The following is a 25,201-nucleotide window of genomic DNA, read 5'->3' on the forward strand; positions in this document are numbered from 1 at the left end:
TAAATAGAGTTCAATGCAGCTAAATGTGAGGTGATGCACTTTGGGAAAAATAACAGGAAGGCAGAATACTGGGTCAACGGAAAGAGTTTTGGTAGTGTGGATGTGCAAAGGGATCTTGGAGTCCATGTACATAGATCCCTGAAAGTTGCCACCCAGGTTAATAGTGCTGTTAAGAAGGCATACGGTGTGTTAGGTTTCATTGGCAGAGGGATTGAGTTCTGGAGCCATGATGTCATGCTGCAACTATACAAAACGCTAGTGCAGCCACACTTGGAATATTGTGTACAGTTCTGTTCACCCCATTACAGGAAGGATGTGGAAGCATTGGAAAAGGTGCAGAGGAGATTTACCAGGATGTTGCCTGGTCTGGAGGGAAGACCTTATGAGGAAAGGCTGAGGGACCTGGGTCTGTTCTCATTGGAGAGAAGAAGGCTAAGAGGGGATTTAATTGAGACATACAAGGTGATCAGAGGATTAGATAGGGTGGAAGAGTGAGAGTCTTTTTCCCAGGATGATGACGTCAGCTTGTACGAGGGGACATAGCTGCAAATTGAGGGGTGATAGATTTAGGACAGATGTTAGAGGCAGGTTCTTTACTCAGAGAGTGGTAAGGGCGCAGAATGCCCTATCTACCAATGTAGTCAACTCAGCCACACTAAGCACATTTAAACAGTCCTTGGATAAACATATGGATGATGATGGGATAATGTAGGGGGATGGGCTTAGATTAGTTCACAGGCTGGCGCAACACCAAGCCCGAAGAGCCTGTCTGTACTATATTGTTCTATGTTCTATGTCTTTTTAAGGATGGCAGCCTGTGACTAGTGGAGTTCCACAGGGGTCAGTTTTGGGATCACAGTTATTCACATTATACATTAACAACCTTGCCAAAGGAACCGAGGGTCCTGTTGCTAAATTTGGAAATGACACTAAGATAGGTGGAGGGACACGTAGTGTTGAAAAAGTAGAGACGCTGCAGAATGACTTGGACATGCTAGGAGAATAGGCAAAAAAGTGGCAGATAGAATACAATGTGAGAAAGTGCAAGATTATGCACTTTGGTAGGAAGAAGTGAGGCATTGACTATTTATAAATGATGAAAGGCTTTGGTAATCTGAAGCACAAAGGGACTTGGGAGTCCTAATTAAGCTACAATACAATTATATTTTAAGGTTGACATGCAGGTTCGGTTGGCAGTTAGGAAGGCAAATGCAATTTCAAGAGGTACAGAAAACAAGAGCTACAATTGTATAATGCTGTGGTCAGACTGCATTTGGAAATTGTGAGCAATTTTGGGCCCTGTATCTAAGGAAGGGTGTGTTAGTGTTGGAGGTTTATCCAAGAATGATCCTGAAGATAAAAGGCTTGTCATATGAAGAGTGGTTGATGGAGTTTGGAAAGATGAGGTGGATCTGGTTACAATTTCCAGAATACTGAGAGGCCTGGGTAGAGTGGACATGGAGAAGATGTTTCCACTGGGAGACAAGACTAGGACACAAGAGCACAACCCCAGAATGAAGGAACAACCCTTTCAAACTGAGATGAGGAGGAATTGCTTCAGCCAAAATGTGGTGACTCTGTGGAACTCATTGCTGCAGAGGGCTGTGGAGGCCACATTATTGAGTGTATTTAAGACAGAGATAGATAGGTTCCTGATTGGTAAGAGGATCAAGAGTTACAGGGAGAAGGCAGGAGAATGAGGTTGAGAATCATATCAGCTATGATAGAATGGTGGAGTATTCTCGATGGGTCAAATGGTGTAATTCTGCACCTATATCTTATTGTCTAATGGAACATATTGGTAATGCTACTCATGATGGTATTCCAGAAAAGAGGAAGCCAAAAAACAGGAAGTTTAAGACCAAATGTTCTAACATCTTTCATTAGAAAAATACAAGATTCCATTATTAATGAAGTAATAGTAGACATATAGAAACGCATTAGATAATCAGGCAGTATCAAAGTTTTGTGAAAGGCAGTTCATGTTTAACAAATTTCCTACAGGTGTTTAATTTTGAACAATCACGTGAGATAAAGTGAAACCTGTAGATGTATTATCTTTTGATTTCCAAAAGACATTTTATAAAATATCACATTAAAATGCTGCTGTATAAGGTATGAGTTTATGGTGATACATTAACATAGATAGTGTATTGGTTAACTAACCGGACAAAGAGTTGGGATAAATGGATCATTTTCATGTTGGCAAACTGTAACAAGGGGAGTACCTCAAGAATCTGTGCTGGGAGTTCAGCTATTTGCACTCTATACTAAGGAATTTTATGAAAGGGCAATTGTATTGTAGCTGCATTTGCTGACAGCAGCGAGTTTGGTATTCAGTAACTTAGAAGAAAGTGATGAAATGTCTGCAAATGGAGATGGATTAAGTGAGTGCCAAAAAATTAGTAGGTCACATGTAATATTGTAAAAAGTGAAGTTGTTCACTTTGACAGGCACAATTGAAAAGCAGGATCTAAAAGGGGCAAGACTGCAGAATGCTGCAAGACTCCTCCCACCCTGGTAACAATCTCGTCCAACCTCTTCAGTCAGGCAGAAGATACAAGAGCATAAACACACAGGCCAACAGGTTCAAGAACAGCTTCTTCCCCGCTGTTATTAGGCTGCTGAATGGTCCTCTCTAATTTCAAATCTAATGTTGATCTTGCTTTTCGTGCACCTTCTTTGCAGCCGTAACTTTGTAATCTCACTCTGTTCAATCATCCTTTGATCTTTTATGGTATGATTTGCCTGTAATTCTCACACAAAAAAACTTTTCACTGTTTTTCACTGTACACCTGGCAATAATAAATCAATTTTTAAAAAAAAAATTCAGGTGGATTTGAGTGACCTTATACATGAATCATGAAATATCAGCTTGTAGATATAGTAAGTAATTAGGAAAGTTGGTCTTTATTACAAGAGTGATGGTGAAAAGTAGGGAAGCCTTCTACAAATGTATAGGATATTAGTGCATTTGCACCTGGAATACTGTGCACAGTTTAGGTTACCTTGCATTGGAAACACTTCACAGATGATTCATTAAACTGATTGCTGGGATAAAGGGATTGTCCAGTGAGGGGAGCCTGAGCAGGTTTGGTCTATACTCATTGCAGTTTAGAACAATGAGAAACCTATCAATTTCTGAAAGAGATTGACAGGATGCCTGCAGAAAGGAGGAGTTTTCTCATGGAGGAGTCTTGAGCAAAGTCAAACAATAGCAGACCTTCTCGTTCAGGCAGATGAGGAAGAGTTCTTCTCGTCTGATGATCATTCGCCTTTAGGATTCCCTTCCCCAGGAAGCAGTGGAGACCAAGTCTATAAATACACTTAAGGCCAAGTCAAACACATGTTTATCTCCATTAAGGGTTTTGAGAGACAGATAGGAAAGTGGAGTTACAGCCACAATTAGATCAGCCTTAAACGTTTCAAATGGCATTTGTAGGGCCGAATGGTCTACTCTTCCTCTGAATTCTCACAATCTTTTCATCTGTTGTCCTTTAGTGGGGGAGAAGGTATTTTCTGATTTGTGATGTCGATAATTTATCCCTGCTACCTCCTCTCTGGTGCAATCAAAAATTTTTAAAAATCATTAGCATTCTGCTTCACATTCTTCCCCCTCACCCACCAACCTCATTCTGTGATATCAAAAAATAAAACAAATGGTCAATGAGAGATTGGAGATCCCACTGCGTTAGAACAACAGTCCTCAACATCTTATATCTTGTGTTTCACCAGTTAAACCCTAACTCTATCGAGATAAAAATTAAACCCTCACTTTTTCTAATGAATGTGTTTTTACAGAAACATGCATTTTTGTATTATATAAACCATAGCTGGAATTGTTTAAGGACATTAAATTTGTAATCATGTTGCTGAGTATAGGTTTTATTGCTAAATTGCAAAAACAGAATGAGATAATGATTAGATTCCCTACAGTGTGGAAACAGGCCCTTCGGCCCAACAAGTCCACACCGACCCTCCGAAGAGTAACCCACCCAGACCCATTTCCCTCTCACTAATGGCCATAACACTATGGGCAATTTAACATGGCCAATTCACCTAACCTGCACACCTTTGGACTGTGGGAGGAAACCCATGCAAACACGGGGAGAATGTGCAAACTCCACACAGACAGTCACCCGAGGCTGGAATCAAACCTGGGACCCTGGTGCTGTGAGGCAGCAGTGCTAACCACTGAGCCACCGTGCTGCCCTATGATTTAGTCATTCACGAGAAGCCTGTGGTTATGCTTCTTTGGCAAGAACTTCAACCCTTTGCATCCCACCCAGAGGATTCACATCTACCAGCGGCTCGTGGCATACATGGTGCTTGAACAATGCGGCAGCTCACAGCTCTCGTGTGGAAATACACAGTGATAAGTTGCGTTTGCAACTAACATTCTCAAACTAGCAGGGACTGTGGAACTAGAGGAGCCTGCATATAATTTATAAAATGAATTAGAACAAATTGTAGAGTGATAACAAATTGTGAACTATGAGGCACCAAGGAGTAAGAGAATGTTGATGACCAATGTTAAACTCAGTGCGAAATCCATCCAACCTACGCAGAGCAGCAAACAGTAATTTGACTTTTGTTTGTTTATTTTTGGAATGTCTATAGGGATATTGACTGAGGGGATGTAGAGAGGAAGTTCCCTTTTATGGGACAATATAGAATGAGTGGTCACTGTTCAAATATCAGGGGTCGCCCATTATTACAGGAATGATGTGAAATATTTTCTCTCAGAGCATTGGGGACTTTGAATCTTCTCTTCCTGAAAAGGTCCTGGAACATAAGAACCAGGGACAGGAGGAGGCCATTCTGCCCCTTGAGCCTGCTCTGCCGTTCAATCGGATCATGGCTGATCTCATCTCGGCCCAAACTCCACTTTCCTGCCTGCTCTCCACAACCCTTCAACCTGTTACTGATAAAAAAAAATCAGTCTATATCCTCTTTAAATTTACTCAATATTCCAGGATCCACCACACTGTGGGAGAGAGAATTCCCACAGATTCACAATACTTTCAGGGAAGTAGTTTCTCCTCATTTCTGTTTTAAATCTGTTACCCCTTATCCCTGTTAAAAATCACACAATACCAGGTTATAGTCCAACAGGTTTAATTGGAGGCACCAGCTTTCGGAGCGACGCTCCTTCATCAGGTGATTGTGGAGGGCTCGATCGTAACACAGAATTTATAGCAAAAATTTGCAGTGTGATGTAACTGAAATTATACATTGAAAAATTGATTGTCTGTTAAGCCTTTCATCTGTTAGAATACAGTGATAGTTTCACTTCTTTCATGTGTAAATCACAAAACCTTTTTTTAAAGTTGCATTCTCGGGATAGCTGTTAACAATGGTGATAGCTAGACAATATGTTGAAGGTGTCAGCCCCCTATGTTCTCTGTCTATGCCATGATGTTTAGATTGATTCTAATCTAAAAAGTGAGATAACAGAGTTTTACATAAATACATGCAGTTTTTGAGCTCAGAGTTCGACATGAATGTATGCAGTTTTTGAGCAAAGTGCAATGTAACTCTGCAAGTACAAATTCACCACATAAAATATATGTGTGTATGTGGGTCTTTGTCTGTCTGTGTGTGTGTGTCTGTCTGGGGTGGGGGTTGTGAGTGTGAGAAAGTATGTGTGCGTGTGTGTAGTGAGTGCAGAGTGTCTTAAGTCTGTGAGGGGGTGCATGTGTGGAAGTGTGTGTGTCTATAAGGATGTGTGTGGGTGTCTGTGTGCGCGTCTGTGTGTACCTGTGTCCGTGTGTATGTGAGCGTGTGTGTGTGTGTAGGAATATCTGTGTATGTGTAGTGCAATGGTGGTCACCTGTAATGTGACATGAACCCAAGGTCCCAGTTGAGGCCCTCCCTATGGGTACCGAACTTAGCTATCAGCCTCTGCTCGGCCACTTTGTAACAGACAATCAATTTTTCAATGTATAATTTCAGTTACATCGCACTGCAAATTTTTGCTATAATTTCTGTGTTACGATCGAGCCCTCCACAATCACCTGATGAAGGAGCGTCGCTCCGAAAGCTAGTGTACTTCCAATTAAACCTGTTGGACTATAACCTGGTGTTGTGTGATTTTTAACTTTGTACACCCCAGTCCAACACCGGCATCTCCAAATCATGACCCTTATCCCTGAACTATGACCTTTTGTTCTAGACTGTCCCACATGAGAAACACCCTGTCTGCATCTACTTTGTCAATCCCCTTTAGCATCTAATGTACCATAATTAGATCTCCTCTCATTCTTCTAAACTTCAGAGAATATCGGCCTAACCTGCTCAATCTCTTTTCCTAAGACAAACCCTTTGTTCCTGGGAACAATGTAGTGATGCAGAGCTCTTGAATGTTTTTATTACAGAAATAAATGGATTGTGGATTTGAGGTGATAATCGGATCAGTGGTGTTCTTGTTGAATGACAGGCTCAACCACCCTCTTCCTGTTCCTGATTCAGATGGTTATATGTGGTTATTGTAACAAGAAAGCATTGGCCAAAAAAATACAGCCAGATATTCTTGAACTGTTTTCTGGATTAAATAATTTCTTCTGTAACATAGTTGGATTTAATTTTTATTCACCCTCTATTTCCAGGGGAATATCTTTACGCTGGTACAGCATCTGATTTTCACGGCAGAGACACTGCTTTCACCCGCTCTCTGGGACCACCATCCAACCAGCATTACATCCGCACAGACCTCTCGGAACACTACTGGCTCAATGGTATGAGGGTGCAATCACCTCTTTGCCTTTTTAGTTGATTGAGTGCAGTCCACGGGAGAACAAGTGAATAGTGTTGAGATTTGGATCATTTTCATGTCATTTACACAAATGTTACAGATGATGGTGATATGTTTATGAAACCTACTTGACTTTGACCAGAATTATCATCCTCTTCAATTATTGCCTTTTCATTTGGATTAACACACCATTCTGTCATGTCTCATGTAAAGACATTAGAGCAGAGCCAGTTGATAAATGTCTCCCACTACACCAGTGCATTTGCATCAAAGGGCAATGGTTTCTGACACACATCAATGGAAGTTGTTAGTGTCACGTAGAGGGTGATTGTCAGCATGATTTCCAAGGCACTGTGAAAAGTGAGTCCAACCGTGGAAAGCCTTTCCAAACCACACTGGATTCATGCTGATACCTTACAGATTTCTTGTAAACTAAAAGTTTTATTTGCTATCTTCACTGTCAAGACACAAATAATGTTACCTCCTGCAGTATGCAGTAGTTCCACTTACACACTCTAAACATTACAGCTTTGTGTGCACACACTTCCAGCCATGTCTGTCCCTCAGATCCACCCAATATAAAGCAGGTCACATATGTTGAGCCTATTCTCTATATAGAGACAAATCTGAGAAATGGTGTCCTTTCTGATAATGTGTAATTGCTGAGTATCCAACTGTCTAGGTCATGATGAGAGTAGACTGGCTAAAATTGCATAGCAGGTCAGGCAGCATCCGAGGAGCAGGAAAATCGACGTTTCGGGCTGGAGCCCTTCATCAGGAATCGGGCTCTGGTCCAATATGTTGATTCTCCTGCTCCTCGGATGCTGCCAGACCCGCTGTGCTTTTGCAGAAACACACTCTCAACTCTGATCTCCAGTCCTCACTGTCTCCCAGTGTTACAGAGAGGGCATGTGTGATGTCAGAGGAATTCACTTGCTTTTACTCCAGTGCAAACAGGAGGGCAGTGGATTGGACTCTGCATGGATATAAAATAGTGCAATTTTGAACAAAAGGGCAACATTGATTTTTTTTTTCAGATCTTTAAATACTCAATATCATTTACAATTTCTTAAATTTGTTTTCATGTAAGTAAAAAAAGTTTTTATTTACAGAAGCAAAGTTTATTGGAGCATTTTCCATCCCGGACACCTACAATGCTGATGACGATAAGATATATTTTTTCTTCCGGGAAGCTACAGAGGACAGCAGCACCTCTGACAAGTCCATCTTCTCCAGGGTTGCCAGGGTCTGTAAGGTAAGTGAAGGATTGTGACATTGTGAACTTATCCTACTTGTAATACAAGGACTCGTTTATTCATACAGTCTCCACAGTCAATCAAGTGGCAAGCAGTTTGCAAGCAATTTCCTGCTCCTCTCCTTGAAGTCTGGTGATTGGCTGCAGTGACACTGATAGGCTTTTGGTACCTGACCCAAAGCCTAGCTGTTTTGAAGCTAAGTATGAGAATTGGCATGGATCCAACATCAACAGATGTGCTTTGTCTTGACATCAGAGAGTGATCAGGAATGGAGGCTTGATTTTTCCTCCATTTTATCGGAAACATTGAAATCTATTGTAGTTAGCCCTGTTCTAGCCCAGCAAATACCAGCTGGCTCAACATTGATTAAGATTAACTCCACTAAAACAAAACAGACATTGCTGGAGAAACTCACCATGTCTGGCAGCATCTGTGGAAAGAAAGCACAGTTACCATTTTGGGTCTACTGACAGGATGACATAGTGACTTGAAAGATTGACTCTGTTTCTTTCTCCACAGATGCTGCCAGATCTGCTCAGTTTCTTCAGCAGTTTCCACTTTGGTTCAGATTACAAGCATCTGCAGTTCTTTGTTTTATTAATTTCAATGAAAACTGTTAAGAACGCTCTGAAATTTCTCTTCTCTACGTTGAACAGAAACTCTGGGCTAACAAGTTGAGCTTTGACAAAGCGTCAGACTCGAAACGTTAGCTCTTTTCTCTCCTTACAGATGCTAACAGACCTGCTGAGATTTTCTAGCATTTTCTCTTTTGGTTTCTGGGCTAACAAACTGTGACAACAATTTGAAGACTAGTTCTACCTTTGTCCGTGGCATATTGGCCAAATACTGAGCTCTGATGTATTACAGCCAACATTTCAGTTGTTTTTCTTCCATTTAAAAACCTTTTGTGTTCTCCTTGGCTCCTTCCACTTTTGTGAGGTGAGACAGATGTAACAGATCAAATCTGTCAGTGATGGGGCACCTTCTCATGTTGTACTCTTGCTGATGGCTCTATCTGTTAGAGACAAATAAACTGCAGATACTGGAATCCAAGTTGGACAGGCAGGAGGTTGGAAGAACACAGCAAGCCAGGCAGCATCAGGAGGTAGAAAAGTCAACATTTCAGGTGTAACCGAAGCTGGGTTACACCCGAAACATCCTGATGCTGCCTGGCATTCTGTTAAAGGCAGGTTCTGCCACAAGTGCCCCATATGAAATCATCCTTGATTGTTGATTTTGGTTTCGTCAAGTTGCTGTAGCCTTCAATAATCCCAGTGAGAGATAACAGTGTTGAGGTGATGTTTCCATTTTACCAGCTATTAGCTGGTGGGAATCAATGCTTAGAGCACTTACACGGAGCTTACAAGCATTGCTGATGTAATACTTTGAGCGTCTGACTGGTCTTCTGTCTGTCTAGCTCACCATCATGAAGATTCTTGGATAGAATGTGCTGAGCAGGGAGTTCAGCTCTGCTTGATACATGCCAAAGTTGACACTGTGGTGCTGGAAAAGCACAGCAGGTCAGGCAGCATCTGAGGAGCAGGAGAATAGATGTTTCGGGCATAAGCCCTTCATCAGTAATCAGGCTTATGCCTGAAACATCGATTTTCCTGCTCCTTGGATGCTACCTGTTCTGCTGTGCTTTTCCAGCACCACACTTTTTGACTCTGATCTCCAGCATCCTCACTTTCTCCTAGTTGATATGTGCCAAAGCCTGGAAAAGGCAGGTTGTCTTAAACCAACAAAGAACAAAGAAAATTTACAGCCCAGGAACAGGCCCTTCAGCCCTCCAAGCCTGAGCCGATCCAAATGTACTGTCTAAACCTGTCGCCCAATTCCTAAGCATCTGTATCCCTCTGTTCCCCACCTACTCATGCATCTGTCCAGACGCACCTTAAATGAATCTACCGTTTCCGCCTCTACCACCTCTGCTGGCAATGCATTCCAGATGCCCACCACCCTCTGTGTGAAGTACTTGCCGCGAGTATCCCCCTTAAACTTTTTACCTCTCACCTTGACTGCGTGACCTCTCGTTATTGAATCTTTCACCCTGGGAAAAAGCTTGTCCCTATCCACCCTGTCTATACCCTTTATGATTTTGTAAACCTCAATCAGGTCCCCCCTCAAACTCCTTTTTTCTAGTGAAAATAAACCTAACCTACTCAACCGCTTTCCTTGGTAACACCTTCCATACCAGGCAAAATCCTCGTAAATCTCTGCACCCTCTCCAAAGCGTCCACATCCTTTTGGTAATGTGGCAACCTGAACTGTACACAGTATTCTAAATGTGGCCGAACCAATGTCTTGTACAATTTTAACATGACTTGCCAGTTCTGATACTCAATACCCGTCCAATGAAGGCAAGCATACGATATGCCTTCTTGCCCACTCTATCCACCTGTGCAGCAACCTTCAATGGACCTGCACTCCCAGATCTCTCTGCTCATCAACTTTTCCCAAGACTCTTCCATTCATTGTATAATTCGCTCTAGAATTAGTCTTGCCTAAATGCATCGCCTCACATTTGTCTCGATTGAAAGCCATCTGCCACTTTTCCACCCAACTCTCCAGTCTATCTATATCCTCCTGTATTCTCTGACAGTCCCTTATGCTTTCTGCTACTCCACCAATCTTTGTGTCATCTGCAAACTTGCTGATCATACCAACAGTGCCCTCTTCCAGATCATTTATGTGTATCACAAACGACAGTGGTCCCAACACTGACCCCTGTCTTGTGAGTAAAGGATGGACAGACTGGGCATGTATCCATTGGAGTGGAGAAAAGTAAGAAGTGACGTGATTGAAACATGGAAGAAGATCATGAGATGTCTTAACAGGGTGAATGGGGCAAGTTTTTTCCTTGTGGGAGAATCTAGAATTAGGGGTCACCATTTTATACTGACATAAAGAGACATTTCAGTTACAAAGTAGCGTAACATTTTGGAAACCTCCTTCAAAAGCAATAGGAGAGTCTGGGTATTGTTTATGGTGTGGGTGAGTACATTCTTGATAAGTATGTGGTCAAGGTGTATTGGGCAAAGTCAGAAGTCACACGACACCAGATTATAGTCCAATCGGTTTATTTGAAATCACAAGCTTTCAGAGCGCTGCCCCTTGGTCAGGTGCATTGAGAGAGAAGAGCACACAAACATACCAAATGACTGGACTAATATGCCTCCAGCATCATCTTATTTTTAATCTTTTGTAATTATTTCTCTGCCTCCTTTAATCAGATTATGGGTCATCCCCTTGTTTTTCAGCTGCTGACACTTTACTCACACTGCCTAACACTCTCGGTCACCTGCAGAGATTTAATAGCTGACACTGCACTCTCACCATTTGAACTCTCTGCCCTTGATCTCTCTGCCATAAACTCTGTGTCTGTGTGATGTTCTCTTTCACTGCACCTGATGAAGGGGCAGCGCTCAGAAAGTTTGTGATTTCAAATAAACCTGTTGGAATATAACCTAGTGTCGTGTGACTTCAGACTTTTTCAATGCTAGTCCAACCCCAGCACGTCTACATCAAGGTTTACTGGAGAATAGGTAGGTGTTGAATTTGTGATCACAGTTACCTGATACAGACAGTGGGCATTTACATTAATGATTTTCTAATATTTCATTCAGTTCGTTAAGAAGCAGCAGTTTAGATATGATGTATTAGAATAGAACCAGAATTAGAATTGGGTTCTATTGTCACTTGAACTCAAGTGAAATGTTGACAAATTCACCATTCCTGATGCCATCTTAGGTACCAAACCTTGGGTACAAAAACTGAAGAAAAAAAAAATAAGTTAAAAATTCAATGTTACAGTTCTTCTTAAGCTGCGGATTTTTAAAATATACAAACTTACGGCAATTGTGGATTGTTCACTGACACCAGAGAGCACACAGGCTGTTGTGTGTAGGATGTGTCAGTCTCATTATAAATTTGGGAAGGCAGCATCTTGTTCTGTAGCTGAGGACAGAGTTTAGGGACCTCTTTCCTGAGTCTTCCTCCTCTTCATCTGGTCCATTGTCCAACTGGAGAAGACAGCTTCTTGATTGGGAATGTTACCTACAAGGGCTACCTGATGAGGACATCCCTGTGCTGCTGAGCACTTGTTGAGATACAATATTTCTCAGGGCTAGTAACATACACTAGGTCAATCAATTTTCTGAGCCATTTTGGCCAGTGACCATGGGACAGCTACTCATGACACTGGATGGTCATTGCCCTCTTGCCCACCTCCATTTGAAGGTGAAATTTCATTTGTTTGAAGAATAAAATCTTATTTTTAAAAACACTGCATTCGTAATTAAGTAGCAGAATGCCGATAAATCTTTTGTTTATGTTTGTGGAAGGTTAGATACTAATGTAACACTGTTAACTGGAGTCTCATGCTACACAGGAAATCCTAAATATGGAATCATAACAGGGCAACAGTGTTGAGGGGGACCCCAAGTTCCAACACGGGAAAGTGGAGTAATCAGATCTTATTGAATGGTAGAGCAGGATTGAGAGGCCTTGTGTCCCACTGCAGCTTCTAACTAATATGTTCCTATCTTCAACTTTATCCAAAAATCATTGTTTTTGCACATATTTATTAATACTATATTTGGATCTGACCTTGAGAATTTTGTTCCAATCAAGAGGGCAAATGCCCGACGTTCACAGCTCACTGCTAATATATTTAAAGATCTTTGTGTAATGGTTTATAGTCCATCATCTTCGGGGGATGGTTTAGGGTCATCTAGGACAATTGAATGACCCAGTGTACGTTACCTGCCCCAAACTGTTCTTGTTCCATTTGATCAGGTCCACATTCAAAACAATTTGCATGTCCATTCCTATAGTAAAACCCCAAGGTAAAAATGCACACAAGAATGTGTTTTGGGATTTGTTCAAAAGAATTTGCTGCAAGTTGGATTAAATATATCACTTTTACTTCTATGTAAGATTGAAATAACAATCATAAGACTCTTGAGTGATATTCAGTGCAATGTGTCGATTTAGTGAGGAAACCCAGTGAACAGGATGTATGTGGCTGACTGAATAAACATTTGTGCAGCTGCTGTATTTATCTGGGTGGCAGAACGAGGACACCTGGCATGTAGACCACCTGTCCCACCCTTAAATATTGGCTCTATTATCCACAGCAAAACCCATCATAATTGAAATTCTCTGCTCAACCCACCCTCTCTTCCACACCCCCCCGGCTTCCTGTCCTTATTAACGTTTCTGAACGTAACCATTAGGGTGAATGAAAACCCTCAGGCTGGTGAAACCATTCAAGCTGCACCTCAATTACTTACTCCATGATAACCCATTCAACAACCTGCGCATTCCAGGCATTCATCCTCAATGGTATTAGAGCTTATTAGCTTTACTGGGGATTGAATTCGCCCATAATTACTACATTACCCATGTTATATGCTCATTCCTGAAGAAGGGCTTATGCCCGAAACGTCGATTCTCCAGTTCCCTGGATGCTGCCTGACCTGCTGCGCTTTTCCAGCAACACATTTTCAGCTCTGATCTCCAGCATCTGCCGACCTCACTTTCTCCTCATGTTATATGCAGCCTAAGTAATACTGTACCTTGTGTTATGATCCCAGTTGATAATACTCGATGAGGCAGATCAGATTGAAATTTGGCTCGATAGATCTCATTGTGTTTTATTTTGATTTTAATGAGGCGGTGTCTCACTGAAACAGAAATGCACAGTGCTGCAGAATTGGTTTCAACAATAAAATGATGCAAAAGTAATGAAGTAAAATCAAATAAACCAAATTATTTATATATAGTATAAGATGGAAGATTTAGAGACACATCAAAAAATACAATCTCATAATTCCAAAAGAACTCTTTTTGAGAACCCACACTGTCGAGAATTCCCTTCTCTACCACATTAAGACAACTTCATTTAACTGTTGTTTCAATTTCCAATCTCAACAATCTGATTGTCCCTTCCTTTGGGCCTCATACAACTGAGCTTAGACTTGCTCAGCTTGAAATAATCCCTTCAGCACTTCAACAAAACACATCCAGCCTGAGACTTTGAAGCTAAAGTCCATGCACTGAAAGAACCTGTCTGTTAATAATTCTAAACTATTCCCTTTTTTCAGGAGTAGCTGTTTCACTTGTCCAGCTTCAGTCAAGATTTATGGAAGATTGTCAAACTGTTCTCTCCACAGAAGCTGCCAGACGTGCTGAGTATCTCCAGTAATTTCTGTTTCTGTTTCAGATCATCAGTATCCACAGTTCTTTGCTTTATTCTCCTGAAGGAGATGTGCCTCTTGTTTAATTCCCTCAAGCAGTTCTGAATTTGATTATTATTACCTTTAATTATTGAGTTCCAGGCAAAAAAAAGGATTGAAGGTAACATTTGTTATTAAAGGCAATAGTTCTGAAAGGGTTAATTTGGAGATTGCAATAGGCCACATCCAATTTAATACTGTTATACAGGACTCCTCAATTGATAATAGATAAACACCAGATGAGACATCTCTGGATCCTGATAATCTTAGTAGCTGCAGTAACTCACCAATGTAACTTGGATCTATTGTTATTATGCATTAAACTATGTCTTGTTGTTCAGAAAAGTGATTCTTCTTGTTGAGACTTACATTGAATACAGTTACCCAAACAGAGTCTTGTATGAAAAGGGGATTAGAGTCAGTACTCCCCCCATGTGTAGCCATGATGTAGAGGTGCCAGTGTTGGATTGGAAAGGACAAAGACAGAAGTCACATGACACCAGGTTATAATCCGACAGATTTATTTGAGATCACAAGCTTTTGGAGTGCTACGCTTGAGTAGGAACTGTTGCAATGAATCTTGATTTCAAACAGTGAGAGTGTAAGTCCTCAAGGTAAAGTGTGCAGGATGGAATACTAGGAAGATTCATTATTGCTCTCTGAAAGGTTGAGTTGGTGCTTGGAGTAGATAAATGTGCCGAACAGTGAAACTTACATGTCTGTTATCTTGTTTCAGTTGTAAATCATGACCTTTAGATCTGCTTAAGAAAATATGTTAGCGTTATTGCAAATTTTAAAATTATTTGCCAGTTACTTTGTAAATCAAAAGATGAAAATTGTGAACTAATGTTTCACATCAGTCCTCTGGGCGTTTTTCTAAGCTTTCAGTTTTATTTGCAGTCACTGAAAATGTCAGTGTGAAATATTAAGTGTTTGAGGAAATCAATTTCCTCTGGTGGCTTCTGCTTTAAGGTTGTGATGACTGGTACTGGCAGCCAACTGCTGGAGATCAACTTACACATCATTAGGAGCAAAACACAAGCAGATTTTCCTGATGGGAAATGCATTCATGTTGAGCGACACAAATGCTACTGAAGTACTTACCTGCTTACAGCTAATGCTTTGTTTTATTTGTAAATTGTGAGCTCGTGCTGTGACTTCAGCTTGAATAAAGCCAACAGAAAGTCTATCCTAGCCAGAACTGACTGCAGTATCTCACACTCTGCACTTCATCAAGTAACTTGGAAGGGGCCAGTTTAAAATGGCCCATAACTTTGCGAGAGTTGTTTATTTGCCAGGAGTCAGACCATCTGAACAGTCACTCAGTTAATCCAGTCAATCAGCAGTTGCTGTGTAAAAATGTTACATTCAACAGAAAAACATTAATGATCACAGAAACACAACATATTGGCCATTTATTTTCTGTCTATTAAATAGTGCTGGGGCTGAGAAATTAATGATATATTGGAACGAACCTTGCCTCATGCTCAGTTCTTCCTTAGTTTTACTCCTAATGGCAGCATGTTTTGTACATGCAGTAAATGAGACAGGAGATGAGATCCTTGGGGGTCATGAGTGATGAGAGTGTTTGTGTCAGGTTGATGGATTCCCCACGGAGCATTACTCACCCACTTATTTCCTAAAATGTGGAATTGGTGAGATTATGGAAGGATGGATTGATGTGCATGTACTGCGTTATTTACTCAAACTGAAAAATGTATTTTCCCTGAGGGTTTTTCTTTAAGATGCATGGCCATCAAATTCAGCCCTTACAAGCAAGGTCATCATTGGGTTTGGGAAGTAAACCAGGCTAGTGGACTGGGACTATGGGTTCAAATCCAACCCTGGCAGCTGGTAGAATTTCAATGAATCTAATAAATCTGGGATTGCACATGAACTTTAGTAACAGTGAGATTATTGGTGAATCTTGTGAAATCCCATCCCATCCCATCATTGCCAGACAAGGTAGTGGGTTCTTAACTCTTCTCTGAAATTCCTATATAAACCACTCTGTTCCAGTGCAAATCGGGATGGGTAACAAATGCAGGGCCTTATTAGAAATGGGATGTGAACAGCAGAGGCTCTGGTTGAAAACAAGATACTTTGTGGTTTGTTCTGAGACCTCACTCTGTCTGCTAATGAGATCACTGCTGGGAACGTGGTGATGGTGCAGATATGAGGCTGCCCCTTTCAGGTGCTCAGGGTCTTCCTATGCACTCACAGTGGTGTTGCTTGTCAAATACTAAAGCACAAAAAATAGTCATGGAAAACTAATGTCTGAAAGTTGACATCTTGAGCAGAGTTTGAGCGATTGCCCAAGTATATATGTGTGTGAATAACCCTCTTGTTTGTGTTTGACAGGGTGGGGAGCACTGGGAATAACATTAATGTACACGCTGCATGGCATCGGCAATTGGTTTGTGTTTGCAATCCAATCCAAGACTTTTCCATTTGTATGAAATTGTAGAGGCAATGCTCCTCTCTCTGTCACAATATGGTGTGCTATAGAGCTCACATTAAAGAAGGAGGGAAACGTTTTCGAGTAGGTACATTATTAAAGACCCATAAAGTATCGACTGCCAGCATGTAAGGGACCCCTAAAGAGACAACATTATAAAAACACCAGCAAATGTTCTGCTCAATTTGACTCCAGATTTTCGAAGGAAATTGAAATGTTTTTGTAATTTCACAATTCGACTCCTCATTTGTTGTGTTAATCAGCTTTTTAAGTTTCAATAATTGTAATTAAGGTTTTGGTTATAAACTTCTAACAAGAGACTTAACAGCTTTATATGTACATAATTAATCTTGTAGCCCATATCCAGTGGTCTTCTGACTTCAAAGAGAGCCAAACTATTGAAAAATGTCTTCATGTTGTGATTGATGCCACCTTCAGTCTGGCTGAGTTTTAAATGCACAGTTTATGTCAAAGTCAGTGGAGTATTGAACTAGCGTAATTCATCACAACATGCATGGAGTGCTAAAGAAATGAGTATTTCAGAAAAATTGATGGGAGATGTCAGGATTATAATTGGAATCCCGGTAGAAATGCTTTCATGATTGCCATGGAATTTATGAAAATAAATAAACTTTTAGTGTATGAGGGATCTTGTGCCTCACTGTCTTCAGGAGTCTGCTGATATTTCTGCAATGTGTGATTCTGCTATCTTTCCAAACCAGTTCTTTGGTTCATAGTAAATCTCAACAAATGAAGATGACAATGAAAGTCCAGATGATGTGACTGTTTGCTGAGTATTGAGTGAATTTAACACTTCCAGTGATCATTGGTATGAGTTAATCAAGGCTGTTTGAGTTGGGAGATTATTGTGAAATACACTGATATTTTCATTTGGTACTTTTAGGGTTTGGTGAATGGTCATAGCTATCATCGATGAACTTACATCATAGAATGCTTTAACCAAAAACACTGATTGTATTTTGGACGACGATGTGTAGTAAATGGATGAATTTGATTTTCACAGTATCTGTGAGCTGCTTTCGGAAACCCTGAGAAGGTGTTTCAGAACTGCAAATGTTTGTTTCCTTTGAGAAATAGTTTTGAGATCTTGTAATGAATATGTTGGAGAGAGAAAAATCAGTGCAGCCACTGGGCTATCGCTATCAGAAATGAAGCAATCTCTGAACAGCCTTTGTCTGCAAACCACCCACCCAAGCAGACAGTGAGTGAGGGTCTGCTGTGTCCCCAGATGCCAACTGCTAGGTCCCTCCTTCCTTCACCTGAGGCTTTGTGACTCTCAGGTTAAACCACCACCAGTCTCCTCTATCTATTGAGATAGTGGGGCTATGGTGACTTCCATATTTAACTTTATTGTCCTGCTGTCTTTTTTACCCTTGACCGTCTCCCCAGTCTACCATTACAGCTGTTCCTTCAGTGCCTGTGGACAAGCTTGCAAACGTCTTTGAGACTTTGAGATTTCCGACAGTGGGACTTGGCTGTAGATATCTTTGTATATCCCATGACCTGCAACTCTTGTGAAATAATCAGAGAAAGTTGCTGCACTTGCAACCACTGAACTGCGAGGTCAGTCTCGGAATTTGCAATTTGGGTTCTAACACTCCCAATGCTTGATGCTCAGGCATTCACTCCCTGTAAAAAAAGACAAGGTTTCCAGATTTATCTCCCTCCTTCCCTTTCAGTAATCCAGGCTGCCTGTTCCACCTGGGGAAAGCAGGGCATTCCTCCTTCAACACCAGCACCCATTCCTGGGATTTAACCAAGGTCTCTTTAAGAGATGAAAATGTGTTGCTGAAACAGCGCAGCAGGTCAGGCAGCATCCAGGGAACAGGAGAATCGACGTTTAGGGCATAAGCCCTTCTGCCCCGAAACGTCGATTCTCCTGTTCCCTGGATGCTGCCTGACCTGCTGCACTGTTCCAGCAACACATTTTCAGCTCTGATCTCCAGCATCTGCAGACTTCACTTTCTCCTCTCTTTAAGAGATGTTTGGAGAGATGCAGAAACAAGCAGGGAATAGAGGGGTATGGACCATGTGCAGGCAAATACAGTTTGTTTAAAATGGCATCATGGTCAGCACAGACATGGTGGACCGAAGGGCCTGTTCCTGTGCCATACTGTTCTATGTTTCTATGTGGAAAACAGTTCCAATCTTGTCCTCCACCAGAGGAACTCCTTGAGTAAATGAAAGTTTCAAGGTGAGTGATGAATGGAAGCTTCAAACTGAAAGGAGGATCTTGTCTTGGTTACTTGGAGAAATCTGAACTGCATGTACATTATCATGGATGACTAAAGAGTGCAGCTTCATCAAGTCACTTTAACCACAAACACTGATTGTTCACCTCCCTTCAGATTGTGAAGGATTCCAAACAGTCAAGGAACTGGCGATCAGTTTAAAACATAATTTGGAGAAATAAAATCAGTGTTGAAACTTTATTGCTGGAACAGCACAGCAGGTCAGGCAGCATCCAGGGAACAGGAGATTCGACGTTTCGGGCACAGGCCCTTCTTCAGGAATATCAGGAGATTCGAAGTTTCGGCCGCAGGCCCGTCTTCAGGATGAAGGGCCTGTGCCCGCAACGTCGAATCTCCTGTTCCCTGGGTGCTGCCTGGCCTGCTGTGCTGTTCCAGCAATAAAGTTTCAACTTTGATCTCCAGCATCTGCAGACCTCACTTTCTCCTCGAAGAAATAAAATCAGGTCAAGTTTCCCCAAAGCGACTTGATGCACTTGTGCTTGAGTTAATGAACTACTGAGGAATTTTTGCTGCTCGAGAGTTTTACTGTCTGTGTGGTCTGACAGAATTTTTAAACAAATTGATATTGGTCTCTTTGGTGTTAACTCGTGCAGACCTGTAACTTAGAACAAAGATAAACACATGTTCTTATGTGACTGCACCAAATGTATTTGTTGGCAAACCTTCGGAGCTTAATATTCAATCCAGTGATTTTTAGAATTAATTTTCACCGTGATATCTTGTAGTACTAAGGGCTAACATTAGCTTAAATAACTTTCATACAGTGCTTTATTCACTTCATTCATACCAAAATATATGAAAATGAACAGAATATTTTCATTTATCGTGAGGGGCATTGAATATAAAAATAGTGAGGTTATATAAAAATAGTGAGGGTATTGCTGAGAACACAACAAGAGTACTGCCTGCAGTATTAGTCTCCCTATTTAAGGAAGAATATAAATGTGTTGGAAGCTGTTCATAGACTCTGAACTGGATTGGGCAGATTGACTCATAGGCTGAAAAAATTTGGAGTCATCGGCAGGAGATTTCCTTGCCCATGTTTGGTCTAATGTCATGAGACTTCATTGGGATCTCATTGACTTCCAGGGCTAGTCTCTCTTAAATGTATATCAATGTGATGCCATTTTTTGTAGATGGTGATAGTAGAGTCTGGGACATTGTTATTCCATGAGTAAAAATATGTGAGGCTGTAAGAAACTGTCTCAGTATTGGCATAAGCCCCCAGATGTTAGTAAAAAAGACTTTGCAGGGTTGAGAGAGCTGAGTCCTTTTTTTTGTCATTTCTGGTACCTTAATCAATGCCAGGCAGTCTATCTAATTTCCTTCCTTGTTTTGACACCGTAGTGTTTAGATACAGATAGTATTTAAGATTCAATCATATTATTGTGTATCTGAAGTCACAGTTAGGCCAGACAGGATAAGAATGGCAGATTTCCACCTTGAAAGAACATTAATTTATCAGATGAGGTTTTTATGACAATTGACAATGTTTTAATGATCACTGTTACTAAGACTTGCTTTTATGATGAAAGTTCATGATAAAACATCGTTACCTTGGTTCTAAGATGGTGAAGAAATGGATTTTTCTTTTCCATTCTGTGAAGAAGTGGCACTTTTTTTAATGGGCTAGGCAGAGGTGGGTACTGCAGATGCTGGAGATTAGAGTCAAGATTAGAATGGTGCTGGAAAAGCACAGCAGGTCAGGCAGCATCCAAGAAGCAGGAAAATCCTGCAGGATGCTGCCTGATCTGCTGTGCTTTTCCAACACCACTCTAATCTTGACTGTTTTTAATGGTCAGAAAGTCATTTTGAACAGTTAGTTTAAAGTGCATTTATAAGAAATTATGCAATTTTAGCTCAGTAACCACCAAACAACCTGCAGAAATAATTGCCCAGAGATTAGCTCACACGAGTTTTATGACCTCCAGAGGCAGAGAAAGGGATTAATTTAGTGACAAGAGATCTATAACAGCTAATGTGCTATTTGAAGCAGTCTCCCAATAGTCAGGGTGTAGAGTCTGAACAGTTTAGAAACCAATGGGAAGAAAGATTCCAAAGCAGAGGCTGTGGATGTGCCAGTGAGGAAAACATTTGCCCAGACTTTAAGACACAAATTTCGGGAACCCACGTTAAAGAATAGTGAGCAGCAAATTACTTTAAGGCTCAGACAGTAACTGAAGGAAATAGCATCTAGAAGGCACCTCAAGCCCTAACATTGTTGAACTCAGTGTTGAGTCAAAAAGGCTGTTGAGTTCCCAAGTGGAAAATGAGGAGCTTTTCTTCCAGCTTGCATTGAGCTTCACTAGAACACTGCAGCAAGCCTGAGCATTTGAAGAGCTGCTTTAACAGCCCACCCTGTTCTGTGACCAACATCTCAGTCTCAGGCTCGCTGCAGTGCTCCAGTGAAGCTCAGTGCAACTAGAAGAACAGCTCCTCATTTTCCCCTTGGGGACCCTGCAGCCTTCTGGATTCAATATCGAATTCAACAATTTTAGGGCCTGAACTCTTCCATGTCCTAGCCCTGACCCCCACACACCAGGCCTTGTTATCACATAGTATGCTAATACACACAACCCATCGTTAGATACTAATAGTCCCCATCAGCTGCTATTGATTCTCCCAGGCTGACTGTTATCCACCCCTTTGTCTCTCCAACCGTTCTCTCTTTTTAGGTTCTCTCCCCACCTATCGTTTACTCCTTAGCCCTTCCCCTCCACCATATCTGCGTATAAAACACAACCCTCACACACCAGGCCTTGTTATCACATGATCTGCTATTACACACAGCCCATTGTTACCCACTAACAGTCTCCATTAGCCGCCATTCAATTCCTCTGGGCTCTATCCCAACTTTATTCCTTACACTTTCTGCCCACCTTCTTTCTGCATAAAAACCAACATTTTCCTAGCTACCATCAGTTCTGGGGAAAGGTCACTGGATCCAATAAGTTAACTCTGTTTTTCTCTTCACAGATGCTGCCAAACTTCCTGAGATTTTCCAGCAATTTCTGTTTCACTCTGAAATCTGACTTGTTGCTGGAATTATAACATACTTGATTCCAGAATCTTTATCATGAATTCGCACTCTGCCAACTGCTCAGATGGGATTTGAACCTATCTCACCTGGGTCTGTGAGTCAAGTAACAATCACACTATCCCATCATCTCCCTACAGCTCACAAGGGGGTGATTATATTGCAATGTTTGAGTATAAGATTGATCCTTTCACTGATCCATTGTTGAAAATTATTCAATTTCAAAGATACACAAGTAAATCACTTATGTTCATTTTAAGGACCCTGCATACATTTCTGAAAGTTATACCTTAGTGTCACTGACTTTACCCGTCTGGTAATAATTAGTGGGACACTGATGCAAGTGCAAAATGGGAAATCTCATTTTCTCTTTTCCCTGTGAATTGTTGATGGGCCGGTTTATTTTTCCTGTAATGAAGGTATGTAATATTATATCGCAACAAGCCCTGTTTCTGAAGTCTGTATTGATGGCGTGGCTTGGAGTAATTTTCTTCAGAAAGTCTTTAAGTGGACACAGAGCCTTTCATCAGGGAAAACACTATATGTACGTTAAAGTACTTGTACTTTGGACTTTGGATTGCTTTGCATGAACAAAGTCAGGTTTATGCTAAAGTTTTTTCTCTTTAAACAGTCAGTAAACTTGTGTCTACTTGGCACTAAGCCAATAAGAATAAATTCAACAATGGAGTTCTATTCAGATTGTCCATTTTCAATGATAGTCAACCCTTATAATAAATAAATCTACTTTATAGCCATAGTAACAATCGGGAGAGAAATAAACAGTACTCGGGACAATAAATTATGTATCTTTATCAGAGAAACAGTCTGTGATTCACCACGATATCTTCACCACTACCTCCAGTGCTGTGTGGTCACAGTATAACTTTGTTGGCAGGCATTGGTGCTGTCTTTCATTGTTTCCTAGTCAGGGTTGAATGGGCTGAATCCAGCTACTGGGAAGAGTAAAATAAAAACCCTGCTTCCCCTCTCCTCATGGATAGGATGGAATCCTCCCAGGTATGGCTTGGTCTCTGAGTTAAACAGTCAGCTTGCTCTCTCTGGGCATAGGCAGTGACATTTGGACACATTTGTATGGCAGGGTCAGGGGTGGGTGAGGTTGGGGGGGGGTGTGGGGTTGGGGGGAGGCAGGGGAGTAAATTGTTCTGACTTCTGCAACGTATGGTTCTGTATATTCCAGCTATATGTAAGATGCAGCCCCGCAATCTCCTCAAGTGCTCTGAAGAAGGGTCACCGGACCTGAATTGTTCATTCTGCTTTCACTCCACAGATGCTGCCAGACCTGCTGAGTTTCTCCAGCAACTTCTGTTTTTGATTCCGATTTCCAGCATCTGCAGTTCTTTGAATTTTTTGTTTAGTATACAACAATATGAATGTCTGTGTCAGGATTATGGGAACTGTGTAAGAACACGATCCTGTCACATTGTACATCATCTGAAGTATTATCACAATGTGTAGAGATTATATATGTAAATATGGCCCTGTTTTGTTGATTTGTATCCTCACACATGCTTCCACAAGGAGAGATGCTATTCCCTGAAGGAAAGGGGAATGTTGTGGTGATAGTTATTTACCATCAGGATGTATCTTCAAATGGGCATCAATGTGCCATCATGCTATGATATTGCTATAAAGGCACAAGCTTCTTGAATCAATATTGCTGATTTCTAATCAATCAGGAAAGTTGCTCAGTCAACCAGCCTGAGCTCTGACTATACCAATACCTAGAATTAAGGTTTGATGTATTTAGTTGTTTGATACATATTTTCCCTGATAGTTGTTCTCTGTCAGGACCCAGCCCCAGGGTTAGGTAACACATCACCATGGTGGGATTTGAACCCATGCCTTTGGAACATTAGCCAGCTCTGGACTGGGAGACCATATGCCGCTATCTCTCCAGGGATCAGCTGGTCTTGCCTCTCTGGTCACTCTGTCTGCTTGGCTGGAAAGCCCCAGCACACACCCCCATCCCTACTCACCACCCTCTGCCCCAAACATCATCACAACTCAAAGTGCAATATTGTTTCAAATATGCTGCCATTGAACGGAAGTGATATGCTCATTAGCATCAAAAAATAAAGAAAAACTAACTTATTAAAGTTAAAAAGTGTTATTGTGGAGGCATGGAAATATTAGTCTGTATATACCAAACAGAACACTCTATGCAACTGTTACCAGGGTCCCTGTGAAACCTGCTGTTATATATTTAGTGGATACAGTAATTATGGTTCTGGAATTTTCTTTGGATTTTTTTGCCACCTACATCTTTCCTCCAACATTAATGTCTTTGAACTTGACATTGTGAACGGACTGTCTGACATTATAATTACTTTGGGTTTTCAAGTTAGCTCACTGCTCGACTCCCAAGAACAGAATCTCCAATAGATTGAATGTAATTGCAAAGATTTCCGAGAAACTTAGAAATTATGGTTATGTTAAGAGAAGTAGACTCTGTAATAAACTGTTCTGGCATTCACCCGACTCCCTTGAATAGTACTTTATGATGACAATAAGTGGACTTTCTGTGCTACTGCTTGTGGGTAGTCTGGGTGTGGATAACAGCTGCAAAGGTTGTGTTACCAGGGCCTGGCCCTATAATGGCATTGCTTAAATACTTCCTATCGACCCATTGTCTACATTGATGATCTTCAATTCTTGTGAACTTGTGGAGGCAAGCAAAAGGTAGTTTAAATGTTTGTAAATTTCTGACACAGATCAGATGAAATTTCCACATGTTGGCTTTCAAGTGTTTTTCTGAATATTCTTTTCCAGTCAAATTCTAGCATCTGGCATGTGACACATTACAAAGTCTTTTTTATTTATTTCCAGTTGATCTCCTGTGAGAATGGTCATTGTACTCTGCAGTATTGGGACTATTATAGTGTTGCATGCTGTGTTTCAATGGATTGTATAAATGGAGGAACGTTTACACTCTTCTGTTCCTTAAAGGCCAATGACATTGAACTGTTCAAAGTAAATACAATAGACAATAGACAACAGGTGCAGGAGTAGGCCATTCTGCCCTTCGAGCCTGCACCACCATTCAATATGATCATGGCTGATCATCCTTAATCAGTATCCTGTTCCTGCCTTATCTCCATAACCCTTGATTCCACTATCCTTGAGAGCTCTATCCAACTCTTTCTTAAATGAATCCAGAGACTGG

The 25,201-nt window shown here is 41.1% G+C and overlaps 1 protein-coding gene across 7 annotated transcripts in view; it reads left to right on the plus strand.

Moving 5' to 3' along the window:
* sema3d (sema domain, immunoglobulin domain (Ig), short basic domain, secreted, (semaphorin) 3D) overlaps positions 1–25,201 on the plus strand; it is a 354,002-nt gene that overhangs the window by 210,566 nt on the left and 118,235 nt on the right. For all 7 annotated transcript variants that reach the window (XM_043714212.1, XM_043714213.1, XM_043714209.1 and 4 more), the window contains 2 exons: positions 6,609–6,737; positions 7,867–8,009. In XM_043714212.1, the coding sequence (XP_043570147.1) occupies positions 6,609–6,737; positions 7,867–8,009 (272 nt within the window). The remainder of the gene's footprint in view (positions 1–6,608; positions 6,738–7,866; positions 8,010–25,201) is intronic.

Source organism: Chiloscyllium plagiosum, chromosome 23, assembly GCF_004010195.1.
Source record: "Chiloscyllium plagiosum isolate BGI_BamShark_2017 chromosome 23, ASM401019v2, whole genome shotgun sequence".
Lineage (NCBI taxonomy): Eukaryota > Metazoa > Chordata > Chondrichthyes > Orectolobiformes > Hemiscylliidae > Chiloscyllium > Chiloscyllium plagiosum.